General features: G+C 35.9%; 1 protein-coding gene across 1 annotated transcript in view; it reads right to left on the minus strand.

The window, feature by feature from the left end:
- The window catches only part of PRKD1 (protein kinase D1), a 112,595-nt gene that overhangs the window by 30,530 nt on the left and 67,714 nt on the right, over positions 1-14,351 (minus strand). The window contains exons 3-4 of the mRNA XM_057372285.1: positions 10,008-10,139; positions 9,154-9,314 (exon numbers count right to left, since the gene is read on the minus strand). Of these exons, the coding sequence (XP_057228268.1) occupies positions 9,154-9,314; positions 10,008-10,139 (293 nt within the window). The remainder of the gene's footprint in view (positions 1-9,153; positions 9,315-10,007; positions 10,140-14,351) is intronic.

Raw genomic sequence — 14,351 nt, forward strand, 5'->3', positions numbered from 1 at the left:
CACCAGCAATTCCCAACTTACAGTGCCCTCAGGTCACGAGGCAAAGCTGAGTTTCACCTTCTGCCATGCTGGAAAAGACATCAGAACTCATGGATCTGGTCTCACTCCTGCATGCCCAGGCCTGATATGCTGACTCCACTCCCTCCCTCTTCCAGGCAGAGGCCACGAGCCCCCTGGGTCCTGTCAGAGGTAGCAGGGGAAAGGAAGCTGGTGACAGATAACTCATGGCAGCAGCCGCTGGAGCATCTTCCACACCCCCGATGACTGACTTATAAGGAGGAGTACCTTCTCCCTCTTGTCAGAAAAGTTTCTCCTCCCAATATTGTCCAGAACTATTGTCAAGACCCCTCAGCTCTAATTTCTGGCACTCCAGCCACAATTTCAAGCCCCTGAAAGCAAAGGAAACCAGGAACTATCCTATTTTCACAAGAAAAGCAAGAATCTCGTCCACAAAGCACCTTCTCCTTTGGCTGGCATGCCTGGTTTGTTAGAAAGATAAATTAGTTTTTCCTGGTAGTCAGCCAGACTACTGACTCAGCAAGTCTGGAAACTTCCCAGGAAATGATTGCTTAACYAGATTACACCATGGAAACTAACAGCCTGCACAGCTCCAAATACTGAACAGTCCTTTAGAACAACCACCCCACCCAGGTAATCTATACTTTAACATCTCAAGAGTATGATTGTCCAAGTGACAACAAACACCAAGAAACACATGAAAATACCTAATGTCCAACCAAGCCAGCGACACTGATCACATCCAGATATTTCAATTGTGCTTTAACTATGAGAATACCTAATAGAATCCAGTTTGCTGATTCTTATTTTTTTTTTAATTCAAAGAAGGAAGATGTGCCAATCTTTTCCCCAACATGGGGCATTCCTCATGATTTTTATTTAGCTGATGCCTTGCTTCTCCYTCTTGCTCAATTTCTTAAATTTTTAGAATATAGTGAAGCCTCTCATGTGAGYTCTGGTGAGCTTTGTTGAAAGCTAATAGAACACACAACAATTTGTGTACATTAGCCTGAAGCATAAAATCATTGTACAGTAATTGCAGGAAGAAAACAGGCCCCCAAAGGTAAATACAGCTCAGCAGATCTTTCCTGTCTTTTCTACCTTGTCCAAATACACTGCAAAATGCAATTAAGAAATGGAAATAAATACTGATTCCCCACCAATGAATTCAGCCACTCTTATTATAAGGATGAGTTTGACTGTCTTGTAGCATTCACGTCTATTCCTCAGGCACAGAAATCAAAGAAACTGTAGTGAGATGTTGAAGGGAGTAATGGGAAGCAATAAAAGCTGACTGCTTGGACACAGAGATGGCCTCTTGGGAACAAAGAACAAGGGCCAGCTCTACAATCCAGCTGCATGGGCTAAACTAAAACATAAAAGAGACTGCTGTTTGCTTTATTTCTTCTAAAGGTTTTGACAGTCCCACTAAAAATGTCACAGGGATTCTGACAAAACATTACAAAAAAGCTTAATGTTCAGAAATAATGAAAGTATTCCTACAATTTTGAAATGTCTGCCTTAAAAAAGAATAAACGATTATGAGCTAGGGGTTTTAATTTACTCAGACAACAGAGAAAAATTTTGTCCATTTCAAAAAACCAAACAGCAGTAACTGTTTGCATAAAGTTTCATTTTTAGTGTGGAAGCGGACTTGYTGAAACATGCATTTCCTTCCCATGTGAAAGATAGAAGATAAAGCCTTAATATGTTCACACACAATTTCTTCACAGGAAGCTAGTGTCAAGTGAGGTGCTAGATATCTATGTAATCACAGGAACTCTGTTTTTAACGCAATGCAAATGTTGTCTTTCTTTTACAAATTAAACTATGTGAGGGTAATTAAGAGACTTCAATGAAACAAATCTTCAGTTAAATATACTGAAATACCACACTTAGACTGCAATCAACTGTGTTGTCTTTCAAGGCTTCTTGCACTCTTTAAGTCAAGTGTATGATTTAATCCTATAAGCACCACAGTAAGATAGCTATGGTCTGAAAAACATTTCACTTTCACATGTGTAAACATATCAAAGAACTGACTTCAGTAAAAGCTGTTAATATTAAACTACCCACAGATGGAAATTATTATGTACGCCGTTCTTCTACTCAGACATCTAYAGCAGCAGACAGTGGTTTGAATGCTCTGTCTGTAACCTGTCTTATTTTGAAAAGTAGCAAGAGAAGATTACTGGGTTTCAGCAGGCATTGTGGGACTATGCTGACTTCTCAGAACCAGGGAATTCCCACAACAAAAGCCCTTTCTAGACAAATAATTTGCTAATACCAGCAGGCATAGTATGACTTACGTAGCACAAAGCTTTTCCAGCATCTTACAGACACAAGTTCCTTCAAAAATAGTTTTAAACAGGTTTAGCTTGATCTTGTATCATGGRCTTCATAATTTTGAGCATAGTAACTAAATTATTTTCATGGAAGTCTCTTGCAGTATTAGAATGCCTGCATCAGAAGTCAAATTTGTCAGCTTCGTTATGCCTGCTGAAAAAAGCTAATTAAGAAAAAAGGGAGGGGGCAGGGGAGCACACATGATGATACAAAAGGTGTCAGAGCCAAATTATAATTCAGTACAAAACCCATCCAATAGAATGAATCAAAATTGTACAAAGACTGATATACAAATATTGCCTTTTTTATTTTCTCCCCAGTGTCTGAGTAACTGTGTCTCATCTGAAACTGTCTACATAACCATCTTTACCAAATCAGGCATTACCAGCACATCTTTAGGCTTAACCACAGACACCATTTAGGAAAGTTTTGGCATTGGACAGAGGAGATCTACACAAACCTATTCGGTAAGGCTTAAAGTAAGTTTGGGGACACTACTATGTTACCAATACAGAAAAGCAATATTATGCATGAGAAGCGAGGGAAAGTACCACTGAACACACTGGACCATGTAAGCAGATATAAAAGGTTGTGTCGATTGCCATTATTCCTCAAAACACAAATAACATTTTGTGAACTTTTACCAACTCACAATAACCCAAACTAACAAGAATGATGTCTGAGATAGGGAAGTAAAATGTGTGCTGCAGCATTTGCAATTTTCAATACATGCAAACACTTTTGCTAGGACTTTGAAACTACAAGAACTTAGCTACTAAGTTTCCTTAGATGTACCACACACTCCTGAAGAATTCCTACTCTTACAGTCAGAGAGCATCTGCAAATCCCCAGTTTATGCCACGGTGACCCAAGATGTAAGGTCATAAGCAGACAACAAAAGAGGTGATCTAAGAACAAGTGGCAATTACCTGATCACAAAACCAACCTGAACCTCTCTCCTCTTCCAAGCTGAAGAGTGAATACCCATCAAACTTCAGTGATCACTAACAATTTCATTCAAAAATATCACAGCAGCACATATGAAGTTTTGCAACATGTACATCTTAAGCTGTTTATCATTTTCCCTTCTACACATCTTCCTAGATATTTAGAAAATATTAGGCGCACAACTGATGCAACATTTAATGGTTTCCTAACTATGCGCTTTGTAACTTGAAACTATTGGCTTGATCATCTTTTATATCTTATCTAGTTGTAATGAACCTCTGAAACAATCATCTTGGGGCAAACTAGGCCAGAAAAGCACAAATGTAGTTTGCATTAGTTACAATAAATACATTTCTACAGCATTTAGGGCATSGCAGGTAGTACTGGAACCCCTATTATTTTATGGCACATCAGTGTGTAAGGTAAGCTGGTCCAAATCTACCTTCTGTATCCAAGAATGATTTAAAAGTCAGCGTTCAGCCAAACTTTGAATGTTATAGACACTCATATATCAACATCAATGTAACACTTTGAGAAAAAAGAGAACTACATTTGAAATATTTTTTTTTACTTTTAGCATGTTTCACTATTACAAATTATTGTAAAAAGGCAGGCAAACTAAAAAAAAAAATACAAAAAAGATTGTGGAAATCATTTAAATTCCTATTTAAATATTCAACCTTCAGTGTCAGATTCACTAAGTTCTTAGTTCTGCTTACTGTATAACCCTATATTCACCTGATAGATCTGGTACTAAATCAATGTGAACATGACTTAGGATTGGTCTTATAAACTCAAAGATTCTATTTCACCTTCTGTTATTTTAAAATAAACTCTAGATTTTGGAGCAAATTCGAGCACAACCCAACAYAGCATATTTTTTATTATACATATAAGAACAGTGAATAAAAGTTCCCATTAAGACACAGAGGAATGTGCAGTGYGTATCACCAGAGCATGGAAAGATAACTTGAGGGTGATAAGAATAAAACAGAACGGTATTAATTCACAGTTAACTCAAGTGTCCTCAAAAGAAAATATTAATTTTGCTCTGAAGAACTCTCCTCAGCCATTAGAAAAGGACTTCTAATTACAAGTGGTTTAAGGCACCAAGATGCTCTCAGCTGCAGCACCCCAGCTCTTTTATCCTTCTCTCAAAGCCCCTTTTTTTTTCCAATTCAGTGAGTTAGGGAGGCATACAAGACTCTGTAGGGACTGAAAGTAGGAAAAGGAGACACATCTTCTGTAGGAGTGTGGAAAACAAAAGCTTCTTCGAGTGGGTATTTCTCAGTCACTGGAAACAATGACTCCTTATTTCAGTGGGATAAGACAAAAGGGGACCCTATTAAGTGTTGGGTGTGAAGGAAGAAATAGAAAATGGCCACCTACGACTCAAGACAATTCCCTCCCAGAGAGTCTACTGCCCTAGTTCTGCAGAATCACTCTTCTATATATAGCTAAAAAGCCTCAAGCCAGCTCTGCTTATAACAAATCTACAGAGGCAAGCAACACCTGGTGCTTTGTATTYTGTCAGCAATACAGAAATAGTATTTTTAACTAAAACTATTTACATTTAAAATTTTTTACTATTTAGCAAACAATAACTGTATTTCCTGATTTTTCATCAAAAAGACAGTATGTAACATTCCACTTACCCATGCCCCATAACACTCATCATTCCTATTTTAAATGCAAAGCTCAACTAGTTTTTCTGAAAAATTCACTTCAAATGTGTCCATAAAATAACCTTACTACATTAACATTCATTGCTTCTAGAAAACAAGTAAAACTTACCAAAATAATGGAAATATATAAAAAAATATAAATTAAATTCTATTGTGTCATATACATGTATTTTGAAGCAAAACCTAGCATGTTTCCTTTTCACAGGAGAAATACAATTTTGTTTTTCCTCAAAATACCTTTTTTTTTTTTACCTACTACCTTTAATTACTGCTATTTTATGGTAATCCATAATCAGTCAGATTGGTGGAGTCATCAGTTTTCAGACAGCACCATACTTCAAAGACAATTATCTTCAATATTATAAAAATTGGTCTTCATATATGCCTGCTTGTATTGCTTTATGGATATTCTGTGGAGCTGGAATTCCAGGGCACACAATAAGAATGTATGTGTTTTTGGAAGAAATACAGACTTTATCCCTGGAAGTGTTCAGAGGGGCTTTGAGCAACTGGTCTAGTGGACGATGACCCTGACCATGGCAGGGAGTTGGAACCAGATGATTTTTAAGGTCCCTTCCAACCTAAACCCCTCTATGATTACAGGAAATAAAGCTATTTCTTTCAAAGAGATAGATGTTTGGCCATGGGAATCTTCATTTTAGCATAACAAAACATTCCCCAGACTAACTATGCAGTATTTCTGAAATGGGAAACATTTGCAAAGCCTGCTCTTGTCTGGCTGCATCCCAAATACATGCTGCAAGGGAAAGATGCCAATATTTCTTAGTTTCAAAAGCTTTTGAAAGTTTAAACACAAACAAAACTTCTTTGGAAAATCCATACTGAAAGTCAAAGAGAAAAAACTCTGATATGAATCCTACACTTAAAAAAATAATATTGTTTTCTCATTTAGACTTGATACTCTTTTTATATAAAGCTGGAACTCATTTTATACCATTCATGGCTTTTTCCACAGAAATATAGAATCCTAGATTATTTTGGGTTTTTCTTAGTTCAATTGTAGTCTGAAAGAATGAGCTACCACAATGGTATGTGGTAGTATGGTATTAGAAGTTTATTGCTGGTGAGCACTTGAAAGTGAAGTTTGTTAAGGTTAAAAATAAAATGTTTATTTTCTACATTACTCCAGCAAATTCCCAAGTCCTGAAAATAAAGTTAAATTTTTTTCCCATGCATTACCAGTATTAAATAGGGCTTCTGTCTAATCAATAATCTCTGTCAAGCCTAAGAAATTAAAAAGTCACTTTGTGTTGAAAATCTTAAATGTTCATTAATTTTACTGTTTAATATAACGACTCTCACTTTGGAATCTGGACTTCACTTAATCTGATTTAATTCCTGCGTGGCTTCATATTCATACTGATAATTACAAAAGAGGACGTTGCTGATAGCATAGTAGGGAGTAAATTCAGTACATACCTCATAGCCAGGGCTGACAGGAGACTGACAGGAAGTTGGAAAGAATTAAAAACAGAGCAAAGAAATAAGGGGGAGAAAAAGACAGAAAATAACATTATTTTAGAAGCAAGCATGAATGTGGGATATTATACTCTCATTCTTTGTAACAGGATAAATGCAGAAGAACCACATTTGAGCTGTGACATGTAAAAATCTGCTACTTCTACTTTGTTTTTAGCATTTCTGTTGGTGAGTTTTATATTACTAAGTTAAGAATCAAAATAAGATTTTATTCTTTGGAGGTAGATTTTTAAAGCTGTACCCAAATATATTCCCCTTCGAATTCTCAGCTCAAATGAAATGCTTTATTGTCTAATGAAAACATTTATACCCAAACTGAAATGGCTTCTGTGCATGGTGGCTCCCTATGCAAGGATAATTAAAGTACAGGTACATTTTGCATGATTCAACATTATCCTGTCTCAAAGATTTTTAATGACCTAGGGCATAACTCATTCACTTTATAAGTGCCATTTTTCCAGAAAGCAGCCTTGCATGCTGTGTCTCCTTTTAGTGCACACAACATCAACAAAAAAACCCGAAACTACCTCAGTTGGGTAATTAAATCTATCAAAGATSTCCAGGAATTATTCTCTCTCAACTGCTCTGACTCTATATAGTAATTAGGGGTAGAAATACATTTATTTTAGTCCGATTTAAAGAACTGATAGATATCTGACTGAATTCAGTGCTCCCAAACAGAGGTTACATTTTGTTAGCAGTGATTAAAATGACGCATCAATATTAGTAATGAATGATACACTTCATGAACAAGGGTGATTTTTTTTTAGTATATTCACACAGACTAGAAAAATGAAAGACTTTCCAAAGTGAATGGTTTGATTGGTATCACCATATAAACTGCCATAAAACTTATCTCACAAGTAGTGCCAAACAATTGAGTCCAAAGGACAGATTGGGTACATAAAAACTGACAAAGCTTATGCCACTTAAAAAAGGTGGGGTGGGGCACAGGAATGGAAATACATTCAATAGAAAAAAAAACTAAACAGAACAAAAGACATACAGAAGCAGTAATGTGAGTGCATTTGTGAAAATCTGGTAAATGATACCATGATTTCATTAAATAAGAAAACTATTTGTTTTCTTTAGGCTAATGCCCATCCCTTCCCTTTACCTACTGTAAATGTATTTTCTTTGTGCATGCACATGTGTGCACAAATGTGATGTTCTCAAACAAGTATAGCGTGCAGTATGGATGACACTTACTGCATTTCTTCACCAGCAATTTTAATACTTTTAACCTTTTTTAAATATATAGCTTTGCACGATAGGCATTTCATATAAGAATGTATCAGTAAACAATGCAGTCATACAATTGAAAATGCTTTCTAATTGAAAATTTTTTGCTATATCTTAACTGCACAGTGCACTGAATATTTACAGAGGGTATACCAGGATGCTCACTCACACCRTTTTTTTAACTGAAATTTAAAAAAAAAGGATCAGAATTAGGCCTAGCCTTGCTCAAAATTTTCTGCCTTGGCCTAAGTAATTTCTGAAACAACCTGCTGAGAATTATGATTAATCTGTAAACATTTGTTGCTGTAGTTTGCAGAACTTAAGCACCTTACTCATTTATGCAGCTTTTCAATTAAAAATACAGATTCATAATGTTAACCTTAATTTCCAAGTAGCTTTAGACTAATGATAATCAGTAGCATAAGTACATAATTATGGTTCGTCAATGGTACTGCATCTAACACCAGGTCTACATAATTTGCAATAGTGTCCTTTTAGTATGTCAAGTTTAATAAGTTTAATATTCTAATTGAGAGGAAAACATGATAATTGTTGTGTGTACTTATAAAATTCTTTCCTCTCTTTTAAACCTTAAGGTTTTCAAAACTTTCACTTAGGAGTGGATTCATTTGCACACTGTGTAAAACCTTAACTATTCAAGTATATTTTGACCACGAATGCTGAAAAGAACAAACATGTCAAAAATGAAAAGCAGGTATCATTGTCGTTACTCAAATCAACATTTTATTCTCAGAAGACTTGTTTTCAATTTGGAAAACTAATATATTAATGCATATACAAGTATACCATATATTTGTGTGCTTTTGTGTATATTGTACATCTACATATATATCTACATGTATATATACAGGCATATACACACATTCACTACAAAGAGCCCTTTAAGGATCTAATGGAGATTTCTCCCACATTCTTCTGACAACTCAGAAACACGCTAAATACACTGGCTCCAACTAATTAACTACAGCCCTGACTGTGACAGATACTCAGTTTAATACTGTGGTGTCTGGGTCACAGTGTTCTAATGAGGCAAACCTTTCCTATTTAATAGGCCAAGGGAAATAATGGTCCGACACAGAAGAAATTCAGCTTCTTCTTGAAGAGATTCTCCAAGATCCAGCTAATTATATTAGCATGGGTGGCAGTTTTAGATCAAAAAAATAACCTAATTCTTGAAAAAGGAGGAGACTCCTGGGAGTATCAGAAGTGGCACATACCTTAAACCCACATACCTTAAACTGGTGACCTCCCTTTTGCATCAAGATGCCTCCTCTTTATAATTTCCATACCACCCACCTCTGTAGTCTGTAACAGGCAAAACCAGATTCTACAGCACTAAATGTCATTGTTTCTTAGCTCCTCCCATGGTGCCTACAGCTAGAGAATCCCATACCAGAAGGGCTTCATCCGTCACGCTGGGTGAGGGTTCTGCAGAAACTGTACGAATGGTGCTCAGTCCTGTTAGGGACACATTTGACAGGCGTCTTTTCCGTACACCACTGCAGTTATTAGGAATTTTAAATGCACATCTCTTATGGTAGTTTAGACCACATCCTGGAAAGAGAAATTTAAAACCATACAATTATGGTTTATTACTYAAAATAGCAAATTATTTTGGATTTTTTCAAAAACAACACAAATTCAAAAACACTAGCCTTATTTTTTAATTAAACCTTTTCCCTCTACTCTGCTCTTAYATTCTAGCAAATTTTTAGAGCAAAAGTGTTATCAGCCCCAAACAGACATTCGTACAACCAGTGGTTTTTCTTTGAATTTTCACAATCTATGGTCACAAAGTGCAGGAAATTTCTCTGACCAGCACTTGGGAGGCAAGAAGTCTTTAACTGCAAATGGTATGTTCTGTTGGATTCAGTCTACCACAAGTCAAAGAGGTGCAGCAAAATGAGAAACCTTAGCTATTACTACCTCATATGGATTGACAGCAAATAACCTGAATTACTGAAATACAGAATGATTCACAAGCTCATTAAGAACCCTAAGGGAGGAGTACAACACACAGCCTTTTCTTAGAAATACATTTTGACCAATTTTTTTCAGATTCAAGGTTACAGAATCATATCTAAGAGACCTCAGAGGAGTCAAAAAGACTAGTTCTTTAATCAGTTAATTACTTTGATAGTTCTTACTGTCTCTAACCAATTTAAAAGCAGCATTAGACAAAACCCATAGAAGTGGAATGGACAAGTGTCTTCTTTAGACCAAAAAATGCATCTCACTGCAGCTTACCTTCACATTTGAGTCCCTGACGCACCAGCCCCCACAGCATCTCTCCACAATGGTCACAAAAGGCTGGAGCTCGGTATGAATGAACAAACAGAGCATGGGGCCGGATTTGAAAATCTTCAAATGTAGCAGAAGCTATAACAGTAGATCATATAAAAAATTAACAGAATTAGTAACATAAGYAATATTCTTCGCTTCTGTAGTACTTCATCTTAGAACAAAGCAAAACCCCTTCTGGTCACTATGATTCAGAACCTTGAGTTTGGTATTGTTCACTGCACAATATTTTGAAGATTAAAAGATTGGTGATACAGCTTCATACTACAGTGATCACTGGAAAAAGTACAAAACTGCATTTACAAACCTGGAGCAATGATGTCTCTGACAATATTTTCCCAATCAAACATAGGAGTATGATAGCATATCAACAACTACCAAAATAGTCAGAGTTAATCAAATGTCGGTATTTTTTCAAAATACTCTTTTATGGGCTTGACTTACTACACCTGAAGGTATATGTACATTAAATAAATGGAATACATACAAAGAAATACTGCAAGGGTTTTTTGACAAGTAAATGAAAATGTATCCAAAATTAACCCCTTCTGCTCATCATTTAGTATATCTGATTCAKCAGCCTATGTTGGTAGCAGTGAACTGATCACTTAAATTAAAAACACATATTAGTGCTTAGAAACAAAACAGGTAATGATATATCCAAACGTCAATAAAGAAAAATGCATTGCAGAGCAGCCTGGAAGATGGCTGTGCATTTCTTCAAACACCAAATCCTTACACAGTGACAAGAGCCTGCAACTAATGTAACAGCTGCAAAAGTTAAAGGCACTAGTTCAAACCATTAAAAAAATCAGCTAAAATTATTTCAGAACTATTCACAATATAGAGACAACCAGTACCACATTCTTAAAACCAGACTTAAATATTTTCTTATTAAATATCTTAAATATACACCAGAYAGTGTAAAGAAATATGTGTCAAGTGTTGTTAAATATGAATGACATATGCAAACATTCGATCTCAGTCAGATTGCCATTTAAACAAGTTATTTGTGTGCTTACTCCTCACAGATACCAGGATGAATGCAATAGTTATGTAGCCACTTAATAGAAATACTTTGTCAACAGAAAATACATTGTTCAACAGAAATACATTCCTGATTTGCAAATGACAGAAAGAAACAAAAAGCCCCCATAGCCCTGGCTTTTAATGGTTCATTTCAAAGAAATTTCTAAAACATCAAAATACCTTGGCTTGTCCCTTGCCTGCTTACGGAAGGAGAACCAAAAGTCTGCATGCCAATCAAGAAAACATTTTTAAGTAACTAGAGGAGAGTACCAATGAAGACCTATGTCCTGGCCTCAGTTTCTTCTCCACAAAAAGCTGCTACTCTTAGGAAAGACTATTCCAAAATTGTCCACAGAGAAATTTGTTTCTAGTCTCAACCAGTCTCGGGGTCTATTAATAGAAGCATTGGTAAAACCATCAGAAAAGTAGGATCTAATGACTCCAGTAATATCAAACTTCAATTAAAAAAAAAATTAGAACAATCCAAATAATTTAACAATTTGTTTAATTCAGGATTTCCAAGCCATATTAGAAGAGCTTACTTAATTCAAAACACTAGAACTCATAAAACAGTCCAGCATATTAGAAACATCCTGAAACTAAATTAAATAGTTTTGTATTTATTTAAAAATGCTTAGAAGCTCCAGAAACSAAACACAAAGCACAGAAAGACCCAAAACAGTTTCAGGGAATAGCAGAGGGTTGTTATAGCCTACCTTTTAATGGGGTTTTGGTGCTTGGAATACAAGGCTTACAGATCAGCATCCCAACAAATCACCCCTAAGATGATTTATGCCAGAGACAGATATTCTTAGGTGCCACCCACACAGGTGGTCAGCAAGAAACTTAACTGAACAAACTGGAAGATGATGAACACCAACCTCTTGGTTAAAAAGGTAACTGAGGCAAGTTCTAGACATTCTCATAAAAAGGTACCGACRGTATAAGCAGTGACAAATACCATGCTTATTCTACATTTCAACCCTCCTGGCTAAGCAACAGAAACTTTTAATATAATTTTATATAATAATATATTTTAAAAGCCATATCATTTTATACTAACATGATAAATATTCAAAAGGCAAGGAGGAAAAATGCATTCAAATTTGGCAAGCACTTAAGAATTAAGCAACATTAAGAATACAAAACATCATCCTTCCTCCTCCTTTTGAAACTTTTTTGGCAATGCTCCATTGTGTTGAAAGGCATGGAAGTGTTTTGGGTTTTAATTTCTAAGGTATGAACAGTGATTTTCCAAGCTTCAGATTGATGTGTTCTCATCAAGCTGTACAGACAGCATTCTATTTCCTCTTCTCATTAAATGATGTTATTTCAAATCACTATTCACTGAAGCTAGTGTGTCATGAACGTTTGATCTGGAACTATGCTAACCAGCAAGTTACACAAATCTTCAATCTATATAAACATGCATAATTTGTATTTCTTGTTCTGCCACCTGTACAGCGCAGTTCACTCTCTGTGCCTACAAGTAGAGGGGCTTAAATTTTCACAGCATGCCATTTCAGAAGCAGTGATCTGTTAATTAGGTCCTTCTTTGAAACTTCTTCCTACCATCTAGTCAGCCATAACTTCTTAAAACTACATGTTTGGGAAGCCTTTCATACAGCCACTAACCTTCAAAGTTTTAACTTTCAGAATATTCCTGTGTTATTCACTGGGAAAAACAACAAACAAACAAACAAAAAAAAAAACAAACAAAAAAACAAAAAAAACCCAAAAAAAGCCCAAAAAAACCCCAAAAAAACAAAAAAAGCAACCAAAGCCCTGCTGATGGAGAGAAAGATATGAATATTTTTTTCCAAATTAAATGGAGGTTTTGGTAACAAACACTTCCATAATCAGGCTACCCTTCTGATGGGGTGAAGGCAATTTTCTTGCTATATGTAAAACTGTGCTCTAAAAGAGGGGGGTCTCCAAATATGGCCTTTTATAAGCACATCCTGAATAACTTAACTACTCTGTAGAAAAGTTTGCAATATTACGTTCTTAATATGACACCATTACACTGTTAACRCCCAGGCTACCTTGTCATCAACTATTTAAGCTTTCCCAGTATCACCAAAACACAGACATTGAAACTGCAACAGTTTTGACAAGACTATTTCATCAGGTCTGTTAATGACTTGGCTGTTAATGGCTAGTACTCCTTGCTCTGGGCTCAGGAGCAGATCTATCATTCAGCACAGCTGGAACGGAGAACAAGATGACATAGCAAATCAGAGAGGCAAGGTCTTGCTTTCAGAAAAAGGTAAATTATTTACTTCATCATTTTGTGTTCCAAGTCCAAACCAGCTTTGAACTGTAAGCAGAGGTGAGATCCTGTTATTATGAGTAAGAGTTTCACATAATGGGCACTGTCATCCACGCCTCTCACGGCAGAAGCAACCATCAACCACAAGACCAGAAATATCTTGCAGCTATGAAAAACAGGCATTCTCCTGCTACCTTCTCCCATTTGGAATGTATTTAAGAGCAATGGATACTGTTGAGTTCCCACAGGCACTCATACCTTGAGTCCTTACTTACAAGAAGTGCTGGCATCCATCACTTCAAAAATAAATGTAACTTAACAACTATACACTACTAAACTTCAAGCACTGATCAAACCAACAATTATTGACTGTGTATACAGCTCAACTGGACTAAGAGAAAGGAAACCATTTTATTCTTTTCAATGTTCCAATCCTGGCAATCAAACAGAGTTTGAGTTGCTGGAGTTTTGTTTAAGTTAGCAGAGTTCTGGCACTTCATATGGGCCAAARACTCTGTCTCTGATTTCCATCCTAAAATCTGAATCAAAAATGAAACTAGAATTATAAGAATCTTAATACTGACTAGAAATAATCACTTTCTAAAATCTACACATATACATATTTATAATAATTCTGTTTATTTGTTCTGCTCTGAAGTAGGGAAACTTGAATAAGGAAAATTTGGACCTAATAAGCTTTCTGGGTATGTACGTGACTATTTTAGCACTCTAAATTTTACATGCAGGAAAATCCTAATACAATAAATTTCATTTTGTTTTCTTTACCTATTATTGCTTTACCCCAATGCCTTAGGTAAAATTCTTTCCTAATTAAAATGCTAAATTGACATTCAGGCAATTAGCTGTAGGAGCTGGGGACAGAGGGAGAGACACAATTTTCCAGACTGAATTTGGAACACTTGAGCAGTACTCTCCTACTTGCTAACTGCAACTAGTACGAACTTGTTGCAATTTTTTGTAATGCCCAG

This window comes from Malurus melanocephalus, unplaced genomic scaffold (genome assembly GCF_030028575.1).
Source record: "Malurus melanocephalus ecotype Western Australia unplaced genomic scaffold, MMel_1.1 scaffold_0, whole genome shotgun sequence".
Classification (NCBI taxonomy): Eukaryota; Metazoa; Chordata; class Aves; order Passeriformes; family Maluridae; genus Malurus; species Malurus melanocephalus.